This window comes from Lycium ferocissimum, chromosome 10, assembly GCF_029784015.1.
Source record: "Lycium ferocissimum isolate CSIRO_LF1 chromosome 10, AGI_CSIRO_Lferr_CH_V1, whole genome shotgun sequence".
NCBI classification, from domain to species: domain Eukaryota; kingdom Viridiplantae; phylum Streptophyta; class Magnoliopsida; order Solanales; family Solanaceae; genus Lycium; species Lycium ferocissimum.
The window spans coordinates 40,811,660-40,836,541 of record NC_081351.1 but is presented as its reverse complement, the minus strand read 5'-3'; the positions used below and the strand labels follow the sequence as shown (position 1 = coordinate 40,836,541).

The 24,882-nt window shown below is 32.3% G+C and overlaps 3 protein-coding genes across 11 annotated transcripts; 2 read left to right on the top strand and 1 right to left on the bottom strand.

The window, feature by feature from the left end:
• The first annotated feature begins 10,428 nt into the window (after positions 1-10,428).
• On the top strand, positions 10,429-13,664 carry LOC132033872 (B3 domain-containing protein At3g06220-like). 6 transcript variants are annotated; one of them, XM_059424006.1, is made up of 5 exons: positions 10,429-11,160; positions 11,260-11,362; positions 12,170-12,437; positions 12,565-12,680; positions 13,264-13,664. In XM_059424006.1, exons 2-5 carry the CDS (start codon positions 11,303-11,305, stop codon positions 13,504-13,506), a joined length of 687 nt encoding a protein of 228 aa, XP_059279989.1. In that variant the 5' UTR covers positions 10,429-11,160; positions 11,260-11,302; the 3' UTR covers positions 13,507-13,664. The 6 variants fall into 6 exon arrangements, with proteins under 6 accessions (XP_059279989.1, XP_059279990.1, XP_059279988.1 ...); XM_059424007.1 differs by having other exon boundaries at positions 10,429-10,857; positions 13,264-13,663; XM_059424005.1 differs by having other exon boundaries at positions 10,429-11,140; positions 13,264-13,663.
• A 2,402-nt stretch (positions 13,665-16,066) lies between these two features.
• LOC132033871 (B3 domain-containing protein At3g18960-like) lies at positions 16,067-19,191 on the top strand. Of its 4 annotated transcripts, XM_059424001.1 has the most exons (5): positions 16,178-16,629; positions 16,767-16,899; positions 17,743-18,010; positions 18,107-18,201; positions 18,819-19,191. In XM_059424001.1, the coding sequence occupies exons 2-5, from the start codon at positions 16,840-16,842 to the stop codon at positions 19,059-19,061; spliced, it is 666 nt and encodes a 221-aa protein (XP_059279984.1). In that variant the 5' UTR covers positions 16,178-16,629; positions 16,767-16,839; the 3' UTR covers positions 19,062-19,191. The 4 variants fall into 4 exon arrangements, with proteins under 4 accessions (XP_059279982.1, XP_059279985.1, XP_059279983.1 ...); XM_059423999.1 differs by lacking the exon at positions 16,767-16,899 and having other exon boundaries at positions 16,067-16,629; XM_059424000.1 differs by lacking the exon at positions 16,767-16,899 and having other exon boundaries at positions 16,075-16,629; positions 18,146-18,201.
• Positions 19,192-21,584: 2,393 nt separating this feature from the next.
• On the bottom strand, positions 21,585-22,271 carry LOC132034902 (uncharacterized). Its single transcript, XM_059425240.1, has one exon. It carries the CDS (start codon positions 22,269-22,271, stop codon positions 21,585-21,587), a length of 687 nt encoding a protein of 228 aa, XP_059281223.1.
• Positions 22,272-24,882: the final 2,611 nt, after the last annotated feature.

Genomic DNA, 24,882 nt, shown 5'->3' with positions numbered 1-24,882 from the left:
CTTTAAAAAAGTGAAGTGTTTGGTTAAATTTTTTTTTTAGAGAAAATAAGTATTTTTGGGAGTAGTGAAAGCAGTTTTTTAAAAGTTAAAAAAATAATTTTTGCTTAAAAGTATTTTTTAAAAAGTATTTTTGAGAAAAATATAAATAAAAGTATTTTTTAAATTAATTGATCAAATATAAATTATTTTTAGTCAAAAATACTTTAAAAAATATTTTTTAAAAGTTTGGCAAAACAGGCTACAAGTCTCACTAATTCTGAGTTTTGAAATAATCTGTTCTTTTTTATGTCCACGTGCTATGCTGGGGAAAATCATCAATACGCGTGTCAACGGGAAATAAGCCTAGTTTGATGTACAACTCAAATTACTTCTTCTACAATGTGGTGATGCTGTCTTCGTCCCTGTTAGGTGCTTATATATAATAGAAATAAAAAGAAATATGAGCTGTCATGTCACATTTTCGGTACTTGAAAATGGTTGCCCGGTTGGCATTATATTTTGAGGAATAAAGAATTAATTGAGTAAATTCGTTTTCCTAAATTAAAGAAAGGTGATTATTTTGGTAGAGAATTTTCTTAACTCGAGTGATTTTATTGTCTTAAACTAAATAAAAATAATTTTAGTAGACAATATTCTTAACTTGAGCGACCTTTTTAAGGAATTGACTCCAGTATCAAAGAAGATAGATCGACCATTTTCTTTGTTGTTAATACTTTTTTTTCTTTTTTGGCTATCAATCCAAAGCATTGCGATAGGCCAGAAGAGTTCATTCCAGAAAGGTTCAAGGAAAAATAGAAAATAACATATACATAAAAGGTCAAAACTTCACAATATTGCCATTTGGTTCTAGAAAGAGGAGGTGCCCTGGGGATAGAAAATAAAAATAAAAACTAAAATTAGCTATAAATTTCATTGCTAAATTTTTCGTAGCTAACAGAATATTATAGTAATCAGTCACTAAATAAAATTAGTGACGAATTTTGTTGTTTAGCTATGAAATTTGTCCGCAATTGAATTCCTTTTTTTTGTAGTGTGCTCTGCTCTTATCAATCTTGTTCAGTTTAAGTTGTATGCTAGCATTTAAATCTATATCTATATATAATATAAAACGAGGCATATTATAGAATTGATAAGACTTCATATATGACTTATCCATTAATAGTTATCTTTTTTCTCAATTTTTTGACATTTTCTCTTCATTATCTATTTTACTAAATAAAATAAAATATTAAAGGCTTATCCCCCACATATAATAAAGAATCACTCACCAGTTAATAGCATTATATGCCATTACTTCCCTAATAATTGTTGTAATTATATATATATATATATATATATATATATATATATATATATATATATATATATATATACACACACTCTCTTTAACCAAGAAACACAATTATCTTTTTTCTCCTCTTTTTGGGCTTTTCTCTATTCTTTTTTTTTTTTTTATCATTTATGTGCTATGTTAAATAAGCTCAAAGTCATTCTTTTAACCCTCTTACTTAAATTAAATATGCAATGTCAAAATTTAAATGAATCATCTCTTTAACTCTCTTAATATTGCTCCCACGATCCATCAATTGAATAAAAACTAATTGTTGCTCTTAAATGCTAGCCCATAAATGGGTACTTTAAATTTTCAGTTTTTAAACCTATTGTTACCTATTATTATTACCCTATGTTTTAAGACCTTCGTCACCCATCATCAAATAGTTATAAGACTTATATCAAATATATATAGCAGCCAAAAGTTCTCATCAATTTTTTCTATCCACCTTGTGATAAGTAACACATTTTATTGTTACTTTCCCACCAATCGTGTTCATCATTTCTTTTGGTGCCAGATTTTTTGTTTCTGTTTTCTTTTTCTTTTTGAAATATTTATATAATATTATACTGTTACTTCTTAAATGTTTGTGATATTTTGCAAGTTGAAAATAGGTGAGTAATGGGGTTATATGCAGAGGCGGAGGATTCGAAGCTTGTGGGTTCGGTGTTCTAATTTTTTTAAAGTTATTGGGTTCTTAATTAATAATTTGTACATATTTGACAAAAAATTTAATACAAATATATGATTCGGACAAAAGCTACTGGGTTCGGCCGAACTCACGCCCGAAGGCCTAGCTCCGCCCCTGGTTATATGTGGATATAATTTTACCCTATTTTTGTTTGGTAAGCTATCGGTATGTTTTTGTTGGCGAATTGATATGATTTTCTTATATTATTTTCTTCATTTTCTTCCTATTTTGATCTCTAATGTGTATGAACTTTCTTAAATCAAATGCAGGTTTTTCTAGGTGCTAAAGTTTAAACAATTTGTCTTCTCATTCCTCTATCTTGTATTTCTATAAATAACATAAGCATGTGTTTTGTTGGTTAGCTGCTAGGTAAGATATCGACAATAGTAAGTGAAGAAGTTATTTTAGAATAATTTTTACAAAATAATTTTACGTATTTCAATAAAAAAGAATGAGTTAATGATAAATTTCTCAGTAGTCGAAAGAAGGATTGTCAATGAAATTAAACTTGAAAATTTAATTGTTTTTTGAATTCTCTCTTCTTTTTAACGATGTCGTGTATTGAATTCATAGGAACTTTTTAAAAAAGAAATGAGCAGTTTTTTTAAGATTTTATAAATTTTTAGTGTAGCATCGATATTTTTAGGACGGAAAAAGAGTAGCTTTAGAGCGGGGTAGTCGGTTATAAAAATGTGATATTCCAATGATAAAAGAGCATAAAACATAGACAATTTTTTCTTAGAATGAATGGGCAAGGAAGCAAGAAAGAAGAAGAAGGAGGATGAGGTGGAGGAGGAGGAAGAGGAGGAAAAAATTAAAGCAACGAGATTTCATTTGTGTGTTTACCCCCTTTCCTTATTATTTTTGTAGTTGGCGTTGTTGTTGATGCACTTTTTAAGATTTTAAAAAGAGAAAGCATTAAAATGTTGCTCTTGAAAGATAGAGAAGAGAGTTAGATAAATACTTGATATATTAAATAAACAAAGGAAAATTATGTTTGAATTTTACGCACATATCGACATAAAGAGATTAATTTTCTTAAATTTCATCTCTTTCTTTCATAATTATTTAAGAGAGGATATAAACTATAGTTTCACCTATATAGATTATTATTATTATTACTTTTATTATTATTAAAAATTCAATTATTTCTAGATGATTAAAAAGTAAAAATTCGTAATGAAACAATTAAAGAAAAGGGAAAATAAGTGACAATAATAAATTAGCTCGTAAACTTAAAATCTAATCTATTTTGAATTTGAAGACTAAAGCAGATTTAAAAATTCTTATGATCGCGCAAAGCGCGAACTAATTAACTAGTTAAAAATAAATTCCACTATTTGACGAAGCAGCAGGTCTTAAAATTGCTTTGCTTTGCTTTCACTTCTTGCTCCATCCTATAAAAATCTATTGCACATATAATTTCCTTTGAAAAGACGCAGATAAATACGATCAAATGTCCTAGTTTTACAAGTGTTATAACTTAAAAGCATATGGCCTTTTTTAACTTAGAAGCATATGGCCTTCAAATCTTTGTTTTGCTATAGAATTTTGAGAGATTTTGAAAACAATATTCAAATTTCAAAATCTGTTTTGGGGTTAAGATCTATCCATTGGCCTATTTAAATTTTTTAAAACTTACCCCAAACTTTTTTATTTTATAAAAAAATGTCCCCATCTTTAAATAGACCAAAACTTGATTTTGCCCACAGCTAATTAAAAAGTTACATTTCAGCAATACAAATTATTACCCTTTTACTTTACGGTTTATGAAGAAAACTTGTCTGATCATTAGTGGCTAAAATATCCTGTTCCAAAACAAACAAAAAGGTCTACGTTGAGTGGTATTATTCTATGCCCATTAGCTTCCGTCTGCCCTGAAGGATTCTTTCGGGTTGCATACATTCAAAATCCGGTTGCCCAGAAATACGGGAAGATTCTATCAAAGAATAGTTAGTTGGGGCTTTTAATTAAGGAGAAATTTCAGTAATGTATAATTTAGCACACAAAATTACGTTTGGGTAGCCATATTTTTAAATTACAAACCTATGACCCAACAAATTATGACCATGAAATTGTATATACAAGATTATACATCAATGTACAACTTTTATACACCTACCGTACAATGTATAAACCTTTGTATAAAAATGTATAATAACGTAAAAGAGGTGTTTATACACATTTTACAAGTTGTTATGCGTGTTATGCGATGTTTATCAATGGTTAAAAGTGTAACATAGTGTATGTGTTTTATATACACTTTACCCTTGAAAAAACACCAACATTAGAAAGAGATTTGGAAGGAAAAAATAGCTTCTTGGAGTTTGATATGGTGGGGAAGGGGGGGGGGGGGCGGCTATCTCGGGTAATAACTTTTTTTTGAAAATGGGATGAAGGCTTAAAAATGTAAGAAAAAAAAAACTATGGCCATTTCGGGTAAATACTTTACCCAAAATGCCATAGAGTGTTATTTTCCCTTTAATTAGTGATTAGAGAATTTTGACTTGCCCTAAAGTTATATTTTTAACACTTTGACCCCAAGCTTTGTTTTTTACATTTTGCCTTCAAGTTTTATTTTTAACACTTTGACCCAACTCATATAAATCATAAAATACCCCCTGCCCCCGCCACCACGCCCTCCCCATATAAATCATAAAATACCCCCCCGCCCACCCCGCCCCCCGCCCGCCTTGCCCCCCACCCCACCCCCCACAAAAAAAATATTTTTTTAAAAAAGATTTTGAAAAGTTATTTTTTTTTTTGGGAAAAGGATCAAAAATACCCCTCCTTCACTTTGGAAAAATGGCTAAAATATCCTCCAAATTTATTTTGGGTCAAAATACCCTCTCATCCTTAAAGTTTTCAAATATACCTCAAGTTTGACGAAATTATCCTCCAAAATAACCCGAAATCATTATTTAAACTGTTCCATCATTTAAACTCGAAATCCAACTAAATAATAACCCATAAGATCCCTTTATTCCCCTAATTCCCTCAAATTTCAAACCTACGATTGGGGAATAAGTGGATTTTATGGGTTATTATTTAGTTGGGGTTTAAATGATGGAGCGGGTTTCAAAAATGATTTCAGTTATTTTGGGGGATAATTTCCGTCACATTGTGGGTATATTTGAAAACTTTAGGATGGAGGGTATTTTTTACCCAAAATAAGTTTGAAGGATATTTTTAAATTTTTTCCAAAATAGAGGGGTATTTTGACCCTTTCCCTTTTTTTTTTTTTTGTACCACCCACCCCACGCCCCACCACCCCCACCCTCCCAAAAAAATTAATTTTATTTTAAAAAAATGTTTTGAAAAGATTTTGTTTTTGGTTTTTTGCACCACCCCAACCCATCCACCCCTTGCCCCCACCCCCCATGAAAAAAAAAATTAAAAAGATTTTGAAAAGTTTTATTTGTTTGTTTTTTGTATCACCCATCCCCACCGCACCACCCCTACCCTCCCAAAAAAAAATTAATTTTATTTTTAAAAAAAAAAGTTTTGAAAGGTTTTTGTTTTTGATTTTTTGCACCACCCCCTCCCCATCCACCCCTCCCCCTGCCCTTGCCCCCATCCCCACGCCCCATGAAAAAAAAATATTTTTAAAAAAAGAGTTTGAAAAGTTTTTTTTGTTTGTTTTTTGTATCACCCACCCCCCGCCCCACCACCCCCCACCCTCCCAAAAAAATTAATTTTATTTTAAAAAGAAGTTTTGAAAAGTTTTTATTTTTGGTTTTTTGCACCGCCCCCCCACCCCCATCCCATCCACCCTCCCCCCACCCCCCACCCCCAAACCCCAAAAAAAATGTTTTTTTAAAAAAGAGTTTGAAAAGTTTTTTTATTTGTTTTTTATACCACCCACCCCCGCCCCCGCCCCACCACCCCCACCCTCCCAAAAAAATTAATTTTATTTTTAAAAAAAAATTTGAAATTTTTTTATTTTTTGATTTTTTGCACCACCCCCACCCCATCCACCCTCTCCCCGCCCTTTCCCCCCCCCCAAACCCCACAAAAAAAATGTTTTTTTAAAAAAGATTTTGAAAAGTTTTTTTTTTTTTTTTTTTTTTTTTTTTGCACCACCCCCTACCATCCCAAAAAAATTAATTTTATTTTTAAAAAAAAGTTTTGAAAAGTTTTTGTTTTTGATTTTTTGCACCACCCCACCCCCATCCACCAACCCCCCCCCCCCTCCCCCGCAAAAACAAATCTTGAAAAGTAATTTTTTTCTTTTCTTTGGTTTCTTACTCCACTCACCACCCAAAAAAAAAAATTGTTTTAAAAAAAAGTTTTGAAAAGTTTTTATTTTTTGTTTTTTGTTTTTTGCATCACCTACCCCCAAAAAAATTCTTGAAAAGAAGTTTTGAATTAGAGAGAGAGATACTTCCTCCATATGTTGATCCTAGCAAACCTCGGAAGAGCATAAAGAGGAGGCGTGGAATCGGGGAATCATTGCAAACGAGGAAAAATAAATGCTCCTTATGCAAAAGCTTGGCACAAAAATAGTTATTTTTTGGAACTTTATGACATTTTAATATTGTTCTTTTTTAGAATAATAATTTATGTTCTTGGTGTTTGTGAACTTAATTTATATGATATGTTGATCGTGTTCAAATCACAAATGTGTGTATTCTTGTTAATAAATTGCTGAATAGTTTTCAACAAGTAATGAATTGCAACTTTCCGTAACTTGTTGGATAAACTTGTTGGGTTTTATCCAACAAGTAACAAGACTTGTCATGAAACTAATTCAGTGTCTTGTTGAACAAGATCTCTACTTTTTAAATGATACTAAGGTTGTTGCAACAGATACTACACTTGCTGCAACAAATATTACAGTTGTTGCAACAGATACTACTTGATTCACCCATATTTAGTGATCAACTAAGGGAATTAATGATATTTAGTGATAAACAAAGGAAATCAACGATATGTAGTGATCAATGTATAATACTTAATCAATTTGATGTATTTTTGAGTGAAAGATGATTTACTAAGTCAGTATGCACTAAATCGAGTGGCCATTAGAGTGAATTGATGTGAACTACTTGATTCACCCATATTTAGTGATAAACAAAGGAAATCAACGACATTTAATGATTAATGTATAATACTTAACAATTTGATATATTTTGAGTCAGGAAAGATGATCCACTAAGTCAGTATGCACTAAATCGAGTGATCATTAGAGTAAATTGATGTGAACTACTTGATTCACCCATATTTAGTGATAAACAACGGAAATCAATGATATTTAGTGATCAATGTATAATACTTAATCAATTTGATGTATTTTGAGTCAAGAGATGATCTATCGAATCAAGATGCACTAAATCGAGTGATCATTAGAGTGATTTGATACAAACTACTTGATTCACCCATATTTAGTGTTAAACAAAGAAAATAAATGGTTTATATATATATATATATATATATATATATATATATCTACTAACATCCTTAATGGATTAGATAGTAATTTCATGAATTAGATTGACAATTCTAAGTATATTCTTCCTAAATCGAGTGATCATTAGAGTGATTTGATGTGAAGTACTTAATTCGACCATATTTAGTGATAAAAAAATGAATTCAATGTTATTCAGTATAAACTAAGGAGTTCAATGTGATCAATATCGTGAATATGTTGCAATAATAGAGGAGTTATTGCAACATATGAGATATCATGCAGAACATAACAGAGTAAGTTGTTGCAACATATGAGATACCTCTTTACGCAACATGTGAGTAAGTTGTTGCAATAATTCAAACAAGGTAATTAATCTGTTGTAACAACTACGACACTGCTAAACATCTGATCCATCATTTGAAACAGTTAATAACTTGTTGCAATTTCTTCAACAAATGTATGATCTGTTGCAACAATTAACTCATCTCAAGGACATATTTTTTAGTTTTTGCAATAATTTAAGCAATTGTTTGATTTTTTCCAACAAGGTGAGTAATTTGTTGCAACAACTAAGCAACTTATTTAAAAAGATTAGTAACTTGTTGAAACAGATTAGTAACTTGTTGAAATAAATTAGTAACTTGTTGCAACTTCTTCAATAACTGTATGCATCTATTGCAACAATTAGTAAGCAAAATAAATAAGTTCATAAACAGAAATTGTTCAATAGACACCTTGGCTCCAAATATCACAACTTAAGTAATAATTTGTTTAGCAACTGCCTTCTGGGTGTAGCAGATTTCCTTGATCTACTCCATCTCCTTCGTTTCCATCATTAGTTTCTTCATCTTCTAGTTTTTCTTCACTTTCTTCATTTGTATCTACTGGTTCTTGGCTCTGTTCTTCATCTCCTTCTGAGGATTGATTGTTAATTTGGCTGTCAATTTGACTATATCTTGCCTCAACATTTGCTAATTCATAAATAGGTTGTCTACTTGTTGCAACAAGTGTAGAACTTGTTGCACTACACTTGTTGCAACAACTACAACTGTTGATATCTTCAACAAATGTAACCAAATAACCGAAGTTATGTCCAACAGATTTGTAGTTGTTACAACAGATTGTCTACTTGTTGCAACAAGTACACTTGTTGCAACAACTACAAATCTGTAGGATATCTTCTACAAACAAAACCAAATAACTGAAGCTATGTCCAACAGATTTGTAGTTGTTGCAACATATTGTCTACTTGTTACAACAAGTGTAGAGCTTGTTGCAATAACTACAAATTTGTTGGATATCTTCTACAAACAGAAGCAAATAACTGAAGCTATGTCCAACAAATTAGCGAGTCATTGCAATGATTGTCTACTTGTTGCAAAAGTGTAGAACTTGTTGCAACAACTACAAATTTGTTGGTTATCTTCACAAACAAATCAGATAAATACCAGGACAAGAACAAAAAACTATATGTTGGATATATTTTTCTAAACCTCCGAACCATACCAGACAACAACAGAAAAACCATCTATTTCACTACAAACACACAACAACAACCTGGATTTTATCCAAACTTTTCCTAAACCCAAAAAAAAATAAAATTCAAAACGTCCTTTTAAGATTTTTTTTTGGAGTGGGTGGGGGTGTGCAAAAAACCAAAAATAAAAACTTTTCAAAACCATTTTTTAAAAATAATTTTTTTTTTTGAGGTGGGTAGGGGAAGTAAGAAACCAAAAAAAAAAAAAAAAAAAAAATTCAAAAACTTCTTTCCAAAATAAATTATTTTTTTTGGGTGGGGGGGGGGGGGGGGGTTGCAAAAAAACAAAAGCAAAAAACTTCGCTAAACTTCTTTTTTTAAAATAATTTTTTTTTGGAGGGTGGTGGGTGCAAAAAAACAAAAAGAAAAACTTTTCTAACTTTTTTTTTTTTTTTTTTTTTTGGGGTGGGGGGAGGGGTTGAGGGGTGGGAGGAGGCCGAGTGGGGGTCTGTTAAAAAAAAACTTTAAAAAAAATTGGGGTGGGGGTGGGGGGCGGACGAGGAGGCGGGGGGGGGGGGTGAAAAAAATAAAGAAAATCAAAAGTTAAAAAAAAATCATTTAGGGGGTGGGGGGGTTGGGAGGAGGTCGAGGGGGGGGGGGTGAAAAAGCAAATAAAAAATTTAAAACTTTTTTTTTTAACAAAAAAAAAATTGGGGTTGGGGGCGGAGCGGAGGGGGGAGTGGGGAGGGGGGGGAGCAGGGGGTCAGAAAAGCAAATAAAAAAATTTAAAACATTTTTTTTAAAAAAAAATTAGTGTTGGGAGGGGTGAGGGGTTGGGGGAGGGCGGAGGAGGGGTGGCGGCCGGGTGATAAAGCAAATAAAAAAATTTAAAACTTAAAAAAAAAATAAAAAAATTTGGGGTTGCGGGGTGGGGGGGAGAGAGGGGGTGGGTTTTTTGGGATTAAGTTGGGGTCTTTTTATATTTTGTAAAAGATTAAGAAGTTTTAAAAATTATAATTCAGTCCCATTTAACTTAATCATATTTTTAAGACAAGTTTGACCTTGGCTGGTCAAACTTGTCACCATTTCTAATTAGTAGACTTATTTGTCACCATAAGTTAAATCTTACTATTGTTGTTTTTTTTCTTTTTCTTGCACGGATGGATCTTTGTAAGTAAATGTAATTTGAATTCTAATGGCTAGTAATTGTGTTATCAGCGGTTGTTATTAAAAAATTTATGCATTAATTTGGGATTAACAAGTATGTTTGTTTGGTGCGATTGGATATTCTTGATAGTTTTTATGTTTTCTTTTTATAAAAAAAAGTGCCATATGTTTTGAAAAACTATGGCAAAACATTTTCAAAATTTATAAAATTTCGCCCAAATCAAGTTTTTCAAAATTTAGAAAATTTCGCCCAAATCAAGTTTTTCAAACTTTTTTGGGAATGTATGGTCAAACTCTAGCTACGTGAATCATATAAAACCACATGTTGTCACAATTCTTTTCGACTTCAGCGTAACTATTTACTCTATGTGTTAATACAACTTTTTTTGTTCTTTAATGAGCTAGCAGATTGTTGCAATTTTTTAGTACTTCTGCACAATCTTTGTCTTTAAAGTTTTCCATAAGATATTTTTCCAAATTTATCCAAGCAAGGACATTTGAACCTTAAAGTCCAGAACCAAAATTCATCCAGTCTGTCTTTTTAATGGAGAAGTACCACAGTTACCTTTTTTTGGGAATGTATGGTCAAACTCTAGCTACGTGAAAATCATATAAAACCACATGTTGTCACAATTCTTTTCAACTTCAGCGTAACGATTTTCCTTTTTTCAACTCAAATGTTCCAAATGCTTCCATATATATGGAGAAAAAAAATTTTACTCCTCTTGACTATAAATGCTTCACCTTACTGTATTTATTGAGGTTCATTTTCAGTAAAGGTAAGTTGCAATATTTGTGCAAAGCCCCTTTTACTTTCTCTGCTTCTCCCCTTACACGAAATATGCATCAGCTTTACTCCTCTTTCTTCATCTTTCTCTCTTACATCCCATTTTCGTGAAACTTTTGACATCATCTTTTTTAAAACCATCAAAGCTGATTCGGGCGCCAAACGGGTCGACCCGGAATACCCATCTCCTTTCTCATTTCCACTCTTTAAATCAGAGCAAAAATGATGTCTTTTTTACCATACCAAGACCAAGAAAGCAAATAGTATACACTACTGTAAGAAGTAGGGTTCATTTGTATGGTCTCTTCTTATAGTTCTTATGATGTGTATATATGTTCCTTTCTTTGTTTCAAGTACTGATCCTTTTCTCTGTTTTGTCTCTATCGTTTTGTAGTTGAGCCAATATATAAGGTATTAACTTTAAGAGAGGAAAAAAGATGGATGAAGCATTTATCCCTGATGTTCTTCCTGAGTTCTTTTTATGCTTTCCACAGACGGTAATTTCTTCTTTACACGCTATTTTCATAATGCGGTAAAAAATTTAGATGCATTAAGATGATTCAGTATTGCAGGGATTAGGGATATTATGGCCCAAAATAAAAAGGGTCTTTCTTTTTGTGTTCTATTTTCTTTCGGGATGGTTTAAGTTTGCACCAAAATGTTAGCAAGCATTAGTGAAAAAGATATCTGGGGAGAGCTGCTTATGATATTTTAGTTTTTTTCCTAAATTTTTGCTCTTGTGGAATAATATGCATTAGTGCTTCCTGTTATATTAAGATTAAGATAGTTTAGATGAAGATAAAGCGCATAAAACTGATTAAAATTTTGTTTATTCCAAGTTTCTTGATGTTCTCTATCAATAATTTAAGAGAGAAAGCTATTTCACAGTTCATAATTGGTCCTTTTAGATTATGACTATTATTAGAGATGGGATGTTTGATGTGAATCTGGTTTTTGCTGCTTATAAATGTTAATAGAGATAGTTATAAGGTAGGGGTATTTATTATACTAAGTTCGCATTAGCAATATTTACTCATCTAGGAAGTAGGACTGAATATGTTACATAAATGTTCAAAGAAGGGCTAAAGATGCATCTACAATAGGGATAACAATTTAATACATGTATTTCCTTACTGGCCAAAGAGTGGATTGATAAAATAAAAAATGAGCAGACATTATCAGACAATTTTCTCAAGAAATAGCATTTGTTGAAGACCCTAGGAGTCTGTCTTTATTTTTTGTACAACTTTATTTCACCGGAAAGCAAGGCAAGTCATTTTCTTTTTTGTGTCTCCTTTGCTTAGAGAATTCCTCCAGCCTTTCTCAAATTCTTCAATGGAGAGACTCCTGCACTCTTTGTGCTTGAAGGTCCTGCAGGAAGATCTTGGCAGGTTGGTGTGGAACAGATTGAGTCCGATTTATTTTTCAAAAGAGGTTGGCCAGACTTTGTGGAGGAGAATAATTTAGAGTATGGAGATTTTCTAACATTTTGCTACGCTGGAAACTCAAAATTATATGTTAAAATATATGAAAAAGATGGCTGCTTAAAGCAAGACCAAGAAAATGTGCATGGTAAGTTACTTCGAAATTTTCAATTTTTAGCTACTTTGATGCATAATGTCAGTCTCCATGCTTAATCTGCGAGTCAAATCAAAATTAGTCCACTTACAAAAAGCAACTGGTACAACTATATGTGCAGCTCCTTCTCCTCCTGCTCCCACTGATCAAGCAGCTAACGAGTCAGGAAACTCTAATGTCTCAATCACTTTATTCGAACTCGTCATGAATGAATATTGTTTGAAGAGAAAGCGTTTGGTAAGTTTATTAGTTGCTATTAATATTTTTGCATCTATACATAAATCCTTAAATTGTCATTTCTTTGAAAGATGGAATTGTATGAAATGTCGTGCAACTTTTAACTACCTTTCACTTTAGAGTTTAGGGGAGTGTAATATATGTGTTACCCGGTACTTGTAATGGTGTGAGGTAGCAAATACTCCGTGGAATTAGTCGAGGTGTGGGCAAGTTGGTCAAATATCACGATTATCAAATTATATACCTGATAATATGTGAAAGATATATCCTCTTTGATTTGTTATTTCTTTGACCTTGGTATCTGATAAGGAGAAAGATGTTGTACCTCCAAAAACAGTAAATTTTCACTCATAGTTCAGATATGATATGATTTGAAGAAAATAACTGCATGTGTTGTTTCACAATAACATCAGCTAAGTGAATCGTATTGGTCAAATGGTATTCTTTGAAGTAGTCAATTATACTTCGAATCATGATGGAAAGTAGCCTGCTAGTTGTATTTCTTTTTATTCATAGCATTTGATGCCAATCACTTGATTCTTAAATGTGTGTTCTATTTGTGACTATTGTATTCTTTATGCAGACTATACCAGCTGTATTTGGCAATAGATTTATGAAAAGGGGGGAAGAGAAAATTGCTACTCTGCGAACTGGTAGTGATAGCTGGCAGGTTAAAGTTTGCCGTGATGATAGATTTTTACTTCGGAAAGGGATTGGCAAATTTATGTGCGACAACAATTTGCGTGTAGGAGACGCTTGCCGCTTTGAACTTATTGATGAGGAGGAGTTCATAATGGTGGTTCACATTAGACGATTTCCCAGATAAAGTAATCATAGAAATAGTGGCAAATCCCTTTTGTTACGTTTAGCAATGTTTCTGCTTTAGAGAATATAATATATGTAGTACTAAGCATTGCACTGTGGAATAGAAAGTTGATGTGTCAGATTGTTGTTTTTGAAACATATGAGCCTGTTTGGATTAGCTTATTTTAGGTGTGTTTAAGCTAAAATAGCTTTTAACTACTTTTATAGTGTTTAGTTAAAATAAAAAGTGCTTAAGCACTTGTTTTTAAGCCTAAACAACAAAAATAAGCCAAAAGCCATAATTACTAACTTATGCCTTTTGGCTTAGAATAAATGGTATTGATGGCTATGACAAAGAACACTAATGATGAACGGAGTGATGAAAGTGATATATTAGTAGATAAGAGTTCCGTTCTTATCCCAATTAACTAGACTTTCTTTTTGGTAGGAAAAATAATTACAAAATCGTAAAACTATATATAATTGAATATTTTTATCAGATTAATGCTTGAATATGTAAAAGAAAGGGAAATATGGTATTTATAATGAGTTAGGGTTCTATACTATTGGTTATGGATTATGGCTTAGACGTGAAAAATGAAAGATAGACATGTAAAGTCTCGAAATATTATTTGAAGGATCAATTAAAATTATAAGTTGTTCAATTACATTTTAAACCTGTTTTGTTGAGGATTAAAAAGATGGAATACTCACTAATCTCTAGTATGCTCAACTTGTCATTTACTCTTAAATTAATTTTTTTTCTCCAATTCAAAGTGAAAAAGCGAAATTTAAACCGACCAAGCTGCAATAATAAAACCGGTGATTATTTTACTTGTTTGGTTATGGTTTTTAATACATTTTTATATAGCTAAAGTGCCTGTTAATTTGGGACCGAGGGAGTAAATGTAAAAACCTGTTTGTCTCAAGTCTTGCGTAGTGACTCAACTTGGCCTTTAAAGGCTTTCTTTCCAATCAACTACTCCATAGGTTATGATTCTCTCTTCTTCTTTTTTTTTTCATTTGATTTTTTATTCATTTTAATTCTTATAAGACACAATCTTTTATGTGTTAAAAATAATAACTTTTCGCTATTATAATTGAATATCAGATTAATGTTGAATTTTTTAAAGAAACAAACTGCTTTTCATATTTTAAAAACTGGTTTCAAGGTATTACACTTGCAGTTCTTTTTAAATTATTCTAGACATGTTCTCCCAATCCTTATCTTGAAGGATCCAAAAGATATTTTTCCAAATTTGTCCAAGCACATTTTAAACCTGTTTTGTTGAACTTTAAAAGTCCAGAATCAACATTGATCTCTAGTGTGTCTTTTTTAATGCAAATTACATTTTTTTTGTGCAGTTCATAGTCACGGTTATGAATAGTTAGCAATATTCAAACAAATGTGATAATTTAACATTATTGAATTTTAAATGAAATACTATTTCATACTGGTTTCAACTTTCAATGTGAATTTAAGGTAAAATATTAATTTTCACTCATCTTTTTTAGTTTCAACTTTTTTTTAAAGGCTTTCTCATATCAAACCCATATTATCATTCTTTTCAAGTTTTTTTTTCTTTTTTTCATTTGATTTTTTTTTTCAACTCAATTTCCAAGACACAATCTTTTATGTGTTACTGTAACTTCTTTTGTTCTTTAATGAGCTATCAGATTGTTGCATTTTTTAATTCCAACAAACTGCTTTTCATATTTTAAAAACTGGTTTTAAGAAGTATTACACTTGCAGTTCTTTTTAAATTAAGCTACTATAACTATTCTAATACTTCTGCCCAAGCCTTTTCTTCAAAGTTTTCCAAAAGATATTTTTCCAAATTTGTCCAAGCAAGGAAATCTGAACTTTAAAGTCCAGAATCAATATTGATCCAGTCTGTCTTTTTAATGCAGAAGTACAGTTACCTTTTTGTGCAGTATAGTCACGGTTATGAATAGTTAGCAATATTCAAACAAATGTGACCAATTTAACATTATTGAATTTTAAATGAAATACTACTTCATACTGGTTTCAACTTTCCATGTGAATTTAAGGTAAAATATTAATTTTCACTCATATTTTTTAGTTTTCATTAACTTTTTTACATCATAAAAATCATATGAAACCACATATTAAAATCATATGAAACCACATATTATCACAATCTTTTTCAACTTCAGCGTAACTATTTTTGTTTTCCAACTCAAATATTCCAAGGGCATAACAACACATTACTATGTTTATTTTATCCAACCATGTAACTGTTTATTTATAAATTAATTTTAGTATTTAAAAATGCTTTGTAATACTTAAAGCTTATTAGCTACATTTACAATCAGCTAATTCAAACCGTACTTAGTCTCTCGGTTATTGGTAATTCTGATGTTTATCTTAATAATGCTCAACAAAGTCCATTTAACCTTCAATTAATTGAAATAAGTGTTTTTGATTGTTATGTTTGTGGTCCTAATCAACTGCGAGAGTGCAGCCCCCTGCGATGGATTAGGCAAGAGGCTGAAGTGGTCCGTTTCCTACTTGGAAACCGATTTGGAGGACATCGATTTCTACTGGGTTTAGAATCTTTCACAGCTTATATATACATGGGTTTCATTCATAATTATGTATCATGTAAATACATCTTTCATTGAGAAAAAAGAGTTATTGACGATCGTGATTTTTTTCTCCAATTTCCACGTTAAAATTATGTGTTCTTCTTTTTTTTATCATTGCTTAATTCTCATTGTCTCATAACATAGATCCCTTTATCCATAAATGAGGACCAATAATGTAACCTTTAGGAGTACTAGTAATATTTACTCCACTTGACTATAAATTATCCACCTTATTTATTAAGGTTCATTTTAAGCAATGGTTATAAATTGGGACTTCTGCGCAAGCCTGTTTTCTTACTCTTCCCTTTCACAAAAAAAATGCATCAGCCTTCCTCTGTACACATCACAGGCGGCTGCTACACTGCCACCTGATACCTACGCTTCCCTATTCATGTTTACTTCTCTTTCTTCATCTTTCTCTCTCACCTCCCTTTTACATGAAATCATGTTTTTAAAATCATCAGTCCTACAGAGTAAAATGATGTCTTTTTCCCCATATCAAGAACAAGACAACAATAGTGTACTGCAGTTAAAGGTGGGATTCATTTTTTCTTCAATGCTTGTTTGTAAATCTCTTCTTATAGTTCTTATATTGTGTGCATATATGATTTTTTTTTTTGTTTTGTTTCAAGTACTGATCTTTTTCTCTGTTTTGTCTCCATTGTTTTGTAGTTGAGCCACTATTTAAGGTATTGAGATTTAGCCATAGAAGAAAAGGTGAAAGGAAAAAAAAAAAAAAAAAAAGATGGATGAAGCATTTATCCTTGATGTTCTCCCTGAGTTCTTTCTATGCTATCCACACACGGTAATTTCTTTTTTACATATTATCTTCAGAAAAAAGATTTTCAAAGTTTTAACTTTGGCCCAAAATGGAAAGGGTCTTTCTTCTCGTGTCTTACTCTTTTCTATGATATTGCAGCTTTTTCCCTAATTTTTTGCTCTTATGGAATAATATGTATTAGTGTGTCCTGTTAGATTAACATTTACATAGTTTAGATGAAGCTAAAGAGCCTAAAACTGATAAAACTTTTTACTTAATTCAAGTTTCTTGCTGTTCTCTATCAATTATTTGAGAGATAAAGCCATTTCATGAAGATATGTTTTCTTATAATTTTGGTTCTTGGCTGAAAATGATCAAAGTTCATAACGGGGGCTTTTAGATTATGACTATTATTAGGGATGAGATGGTTGATGTGAATCTGGTTTTTTTTTGCTTTTAATAGTTAATGGAAATAATAGTAAAAACTTGAAAATATTTATCACTTGTTATGTTCTTGCAACTCTTGTAAGGTAAGGTTGTTTTTATTATCCTAAATTTGTGTTAGCAGTATTTACTCATCTGATTGCAGAGGAACTAGGAATAGATATGTTACATAAATGTTCAAAGAAGGGCTAAAGCTGCATCTGTGATTGGGATAACAATTTACTACATGTACTTTCTTATTGACCAAACAGTGGATTGATATTAAAAAATGATCTGAGAGTGGTTATGGTCCTACATTCGCAAAGATTATTGGACAATATCAAACAATATACTCAAGAAATAGCAGTTGATGAAGACTTTAGGAGTCTTATTTTATCTTTTGTACAACTTTCTTTCATCGGAAATCAAGTCAAGTCATTTTCCTTTTGTGTCTCCTTCGCTTAGAAAATTCCACGAGGATTTCTCAAGGTCTTCAATGGGCAGACTCCTGTGCACTTTGTGCTGGAAGGTCCTGCAGGGATATCTTGGCAGGTTGGTGTGGAACAGATTGAGGGCGATTTCTTTTTCAGAAGAGGTTGGCCAGACTTTGTGAAGAAGAATAATTTAGAGTATGGAGATTTTCTAACATTTTGCTATGCTGGAAACTCAAAATTTTATGTTAGATTATATGGAAAAGATGGCTGCTTAAAGCAGGACCAAGAAAATGTGCATGGTAAGTTTCTTCAACACTGAGCATATTCAATTTTTAGCTAGTTTGATGCAAAATGTCAGTCTCCATGCTTAATGTTTAGAGTCAAATCCAAATTAGTCTACTTACGAAAAGCAACTGGTACAACTATATGTGCAGCTCCTCCTCCCGCTTCATTTGAACTCGTCATGAAGAAATCTTACTTCACGAAATTGGTAAGTTTATTAGTTGCTAATATTTTGCATCTGTACATAAATCCTTAAATTGTCATTTCTTAGGAAGATGGAATTGTATGAAATGTAGTGCAATTTTTAATTATCCTGCACTTTAGAGTTTAGAGGAGTGTAATATTTGAGTTATCTGGTACTTGTGCTAGTGGGAGGTAGCAAGTATTCTGTGGAATTAGTCGAGGTGTGTGCATGTTGGCCGAACATCACGATTATCAAAATATATATGAGAATTTGTGAAAGATATCCTCTTCGATTCGTTGTTTCTTTGACCTTGGTATTTGATGAGGAGAAAAATGTTTTACCTCTAAAAGCAGTAAATATTTCACTCATAGTGCAGATATATTATGATTTGCAGAAAATAACTGTCATTTCATCATTATCTACTTTTCGTGCTAGGGTTCACAATACATCAGCTAAGTGAATTGTACAGATTGGTCAAATGGTATTCTTTGAAGTAGTCAAATATACTTCGAATCATGATGGAAAGCAGTGTGCTAGTTGTAGTTTTTTTCTTTCAATTCTTAGCATTTGATGCCAATTACTTGATTCTTAAATGTGTGTTCTGTTTGGGCATTTTAGTGACTGTTGCATACTTCATGCAGACTATTCCAGCTGCATTTGGCAACAGATTTATGAAAAGGGGGGAAGAGAATTTTGCTACTCTCCGAACTGGTAGTGATAGCTGGCAGGTTAGAGTTCGCAGTGGTGATAAACTTGATTTTCGGAAAGGGATGAGCAAATTTTTGTGCGACAATGATGTGCGTGTAGGAGATATTTGCCGCTTTGAACTGATTGATGAGGAGAAGTTCATAATGGTAGTGCAAATTAGACGATTTCCCAGATAAAGTAGTCATAGAAATTGTGACAAATCCCTTTTTTACATTCAGCAATGTTTTTGCTTGAGAGAGGACATCATATGTACTAAGAATTTCAAGTGGAATAGAAAGTTGACATATCAGATTGATGACTATGAAACATAGTATATTCTCTTTCTAGTTGATGAGAATTCTGTTCATATCCCAATTAAGTAGACTTCCTATTTGTTAACAGAACACAAATACAAAATCGTAAAACTATAAAAAATGAAGATCAGATTGATGTTTGAATATGTAAAATAAAGGGTAATATGGTATTTATAATGAGTTAGGGCGCTATACTATTGGTCCTGTATTATGTGTTAAATGTGAAAAAATGAAAGATAGACATGTAAAGGCTCGATGTATTACTCCTATTTGAAGAATCAATTAAAATGATAAGTTGTTCAATTACGTTTCATAAAACCTGTTTTTTTAGGATTTAAAAGATGGAACACTTACTAATCTAGTATGCTCATTTCAAGTAAGATCCCCCTACTGCTGACTGTAGAATGACAAGTGCAAAGAATGCATATTTTCAAAGATAGTAGAATTAAGAGAAATTGATTTTGTTTGTGTCATTGCGACCAGATGCTAAAGTCTTAACCATTTTGACTTGGCCCTGCCCATTTACCTTATTTATAGTCAACAACTACAAGATGGAGTGATTAGCTAGGTATTAATTTAGGTTTTAGTAATTTCTTTAGCAAATCCTAGCTATATCCTAATATGATTACCTAACTCCAAATTCTCTTGTCAGATTCATGTGTGGAGTCTGATCATATGTTGTAACATTCGTGCGTTGTGTATATGTAACATTCGTGCGTTGTGTATTAATTCATTCTTCTATTTAAAGACTTAGGTTGACTTGATTCTTTGATGGTAAGAATTATCATGGTTGAATAAGAGTTTAGGAGTATATATGTTCTCAAAATCACGAATCATGCTTGTCATACACTTAACAAAAATAAAAGGAGTGCTAGGCTTGTGAGATATAATTGAAAGTTCATATGTGAATCTATTTACAATAACATTCATAAAAAGAGAATTTTTAGACATAATATGATTATCTAACTCCAAATTCTCTTGTCAGATTCATGTGTGGAGTTTGATCATATGTTGTAACATTCGTCTGTTATGTATTAGTTCATTCTTCTATTTAAAAGATTTAGGTTGACTTGATTTTTTGATGGTAAGAATTATCATGGTTGAATAAGAGTTTAGGAGTATATATGTTCTCACAAGCACGAATCCAGCTTGTCATACACTTAAATAAAAGGAGTGCTAGGCTTGTGAGATATAATTGGAAGTTCATATGTGAATCTATTTACAATAACATTCATAAAAAGAGAATTTTTAGACACCAAGGATGTCTCTATAATATATAATCGTCAAGTCACTCAAGGTTTAAGATTTCTGCAATGTTTTTTCTAGAAAATTTTGCCTTTACCATGATATGTTAACACTAAAATCCACCTAAATGTGGTCACACTGCATGCTCCACCACTTCATTATTTGGTTTCTCATCTGGTATTCAGCATTCGTTATTCATATTGAGGCTCGATTAAATTTAAATTAGTGCAAAAAATATCCCGCTTCATGTAAATGTTTCAAGGTACAGTAAAAATAGCAAGAACTTTGACGTACCCATACTAGATCCTTCATACACCCGTATAGACTCAGAGCCATCAATATGGGGCTAGGCCCTAGCCGAGGCCAATCCCCCCCCCCCCGATTTTGCAGGGTTGGATTAAGATTTTTGGAGCCCATTTAAGAACAAGGCTTTTTAGCCCGGCCTAAAAAAGCTCGATGGCTCGTGGATTTGAGCGACACTGGGTATAAATAACATTACACCAATAATTAAAAACATGATCTATAGCATAATACTTTTAAAACAATAACATTAAATTTAACGCCCGGGGCGTAAACTTTTATGCCCGAAGCTTATGCTTTTGAGCTCAGGACTTATGCCTCAAACTCTAGGACGTACGCCCTATCGATCTACGCCTTTCATTTGCGCCCTAGAACATTTTGGTGCGCCCCACCCCAGACTCGCTTGGGACTCGCCCCAAAACACCTTTGAGAAGACTGTGTAAGACTTTGTTACATCAGTGATTTTGTGTTGTAAATATTTATGTTAGCATTTTAAACATGAATTTAAATTAAAAGAATTATCAAAAATATTTTTTTTTAAAAAGGTGGGTTGGCCCAGCCAGGCCCACGTAGTGCTTGGTTAGGCTGGCTGTTTTAAGGCCGACAAAAAAAAAAAAAAGAGCCATCCCGATCTGGCCCGTCAAATATCAAAGCCGCATGGGCTAGCCTAGATGGGTTAGGCCAGGTCGTTTTGACCGCTATACGTATATTTAAGCACTCATGCACGAATCCGCGCGTGTAATATATTCAAAATGATTTCTTATAGAGCTCTCACACTTCTGTTAAGTAAGACAGTTATCATCCTTATGTTTATTAATTTTTATCTTGGTGACTTGTTATCATCCTTAGAACTCAAAAGTACTAGTCCAGCTTTTTGGGAGGTTTTACCCCAACAAGAATGGCATCTGCACCCATAACAGCCAGTGTCACCTTTTTAACCCCTTCAGCAATAACATTATCTTGAATCCTTGCAGAATCTAGCGCTCTTCCACAATTACTGGCTTTGTCAAGATTCACCTTAAGATCATAATCTGTTGTGTCATAAGCATAGCCTTGTTCTTCTTTAATAATCCTGACACTCCTTCCCAATCCACTAGCCAAATTTGCCCAAAAGGTTTTGCAATCATTATAAGCCTGAATAGCTTGTGGGCTGAGTTTTCCTTTGGGTTGGAACAGATATGCATGTGCTTTTTTTGCTTCATCAGCACCTGCCTGAATAATTGCAAGTGCAAAGTCTAAGGGCTTTGATGTTGCAGCTGACATTACCTTTGGATTGCTTTTAAGGAAGTTCATGCAGAATAGTTTGTCGGTACCTGAGCAAACCTTGTCGAAAAGTGCGTTATTTGCATTATTTGTATTGTTGGGTTTTAGAACTGGAGCAGCAGCATTTGAATACAAAGGAGAAAGCAAAAGGAAAGCACAAAACAGGTGATATTGAATTGTGAATATGTGCAATGAATCCATATTTGCAACAAAAAAGAATGATTTTGCTTTTGAGTCTGTGTCCAGATGCTTGAGTCTTAAACATTTTGACTTGGCCCTTCCCATTTACTTTATTTTTATAGACAACTACAAGATGGAGAGATTAGCTAGGGATTAATTTAGGTGTTAGTAATTCCTTTAGCAAAATCCTAACTATATCCCAATTTGAACACTTTAAGCAATTGATTTTGTTGGCGAGATCTTGTAAGAAATTTCAGCTAGATCTTTGTCAAGAAATTTCATCACAAAAGAAAAAATTAAGCAATTTCATCAGTTGACAGTAGGGGTGGGCGTTCGGTTTTCGGCCTTCGGTTTATCAAATTTCGGTTTGGTTATTATCGCCAAAGATGTTTCTGCTTGTCACAAAGCTTGTTACGGCGAAAACCTTTATGTTTAGTGGCGACTATCAAAGTCATCACAAAAGAAAAAATTAAGAAAACACATAAAGGATATACATTAATCTAAAGAGACATCCTAGTTACCTTTCTTTGTTAAGGATTATTTTTTTCAGCAATTTCATCAGTTGACAGTAAAAATTCCTTTTTTAGTATTGGAAGTTCATGTATGAATTCACATGGATCGACCTTGTGACGACTATCAAGATCAATGCATAAAAGTTGTTGTTGTTGTTTTTTTTTTTTTTTTTTTACAGGAATGCTTCTGGATTAAATTAATTGTCAGGAAGGTTTAAGATTTGTGTAAGGTTTTTTTTTTTTTTTTTTCCATGGCCTATTAGCACCACTTTGCTGCCTATTTTTGAATCTCTTTATAGTGAAAAACTGAAATTCTTAGATTTGTCCTTCGTTACATTAGAAATGAGAAGAAGAAGAAGAAGAAAAAAAAAAAAGCAGTAGCAGCATCTGCATCAGGCCTCTGTATATACAACTAAGTCAACACTGCAATATTGATCAATTCAAGTAATACTCTGTCGCACAACTACATAAATAGACATTAGTACTCATACAATATACTGAGAATAACATGAATTATAAGGATTTCAAAAATATGATAAAACTAAGAACAAGTGGAAATAAATAATTTTTAATTTTTTTTGCCCGTATATATACAGAAAGAGAGAGAGGAGGGAAGAGAAAATAATATATTCGATAAAACTAACAATTTCTTTTCAAAAATGGTAAATATCAAGAGGGACCAAGAAGAATTACCTAGCTAATTCCTCTTGGAAACCCAATCTGTGATCATAAGATGAGTCACAACATTAAATCCAGATAAACTAAGATACTCGATAATTTTGTTACCACTTGATATATCAGTATCATTAACCCCAGAAAGAGCTAGCCAATTTTCACAATACTCAGCATTATTAGCTGCCATTGAAAATTCCGCACCCGCTATATCATATAACTTTTGTTTTTCAACGTGAATCAAAGCACCTTTGTACAAAACTATTATTTGATCATACAAGTTGCGACATTGATTGAGAGCTGGCCTTGAGTCTTGAATATTACCCTTCAGCTTTTCTTCTATGTATATTTGTGTTCTTGTCGCGTTTATAAGTCCTGTCTCGATGATTGATAGTGTTAGGTGCAGCAGATCCTGTGCTAATACGACTTTAGGATTTGACTTTAAAATGTGCAAACAAAAAGACGAACTCCAACCTTCTCTGTAACCACTACTACAAGCATTCTTGAGAAGTTTAGGAGAAATTGGCTCTAATGTAGCATTGGTTTGTGGTAGTGAGAGTAACAAGGATGCCAAAAGAAATGTTGCAAGAATTGAAACATTTATTGATGAAGACATTATATTCTTGCTATGAAAGTGTATACTACTTGAACTTTTTTTAAGGAATTTAGAGAAGCAATAGATATGCTCAACAAAGGGATTTAAAGAAGGGGAGCAGAGGAGGTTAACTTATGAATTGTGTATCTGCAAGATTTAGAATGATGGAAAGTCTCAATGGTAATTTGAATTGTATCTTCAATATTTGGGATGTACAATGGATTGTCGCAATGATTAAATAACTATTTGATACGGTTCGTTTAGTAGGATTCATTGACATCACAATTTATTGTGACAAATTACCAAAAAGGTAAAGATTTTGATCGCAGGTGTTGAACCATAGGAATGAACACTGTATTTAGATGGATCAATGGATTTGGATCAATTCTATTCCTGGTAATGAATTAGCAAGGGTTTCACAATTAATAAGGATCATCCACTCACACCAAAGGGGAAAAGTGTGGAAGGAAAATAAAGTTATCAACAAGGATGATATATTATTATACTGTGTGTGCAAGGATATATATTTCAAAATGATATTTTTAATAATAATTGGCTGATAAATTTAATGACACGATAGTTCACAAAATTTAAATATCTCATTTGTTCTTATATATTGGAGTCAATGTATTCTTTTGCCGCTAAATTAGTCATTCCACTTTTTAATATAGCATTAAGTAGCTCGATAAGTATTCTAATCCAGCCCCTAAATGACATTTTCAAGTACCTTGGGAGATACCATCTTTACTATATGCTTTTCTAATTCTCATATTCTTTTCATGATGTCCTTTACTTATGTTGATCTAATTCTACAAGTGTGATTACAATTTCCGCCATGCACTTATGTAATGTAGGGGAGATTTGTACAATTATCCGCCTGATTCGAGTTGAATGTTAATCAAAATAGCATACCTATCTTTCCATCTTTCCTTGGTTT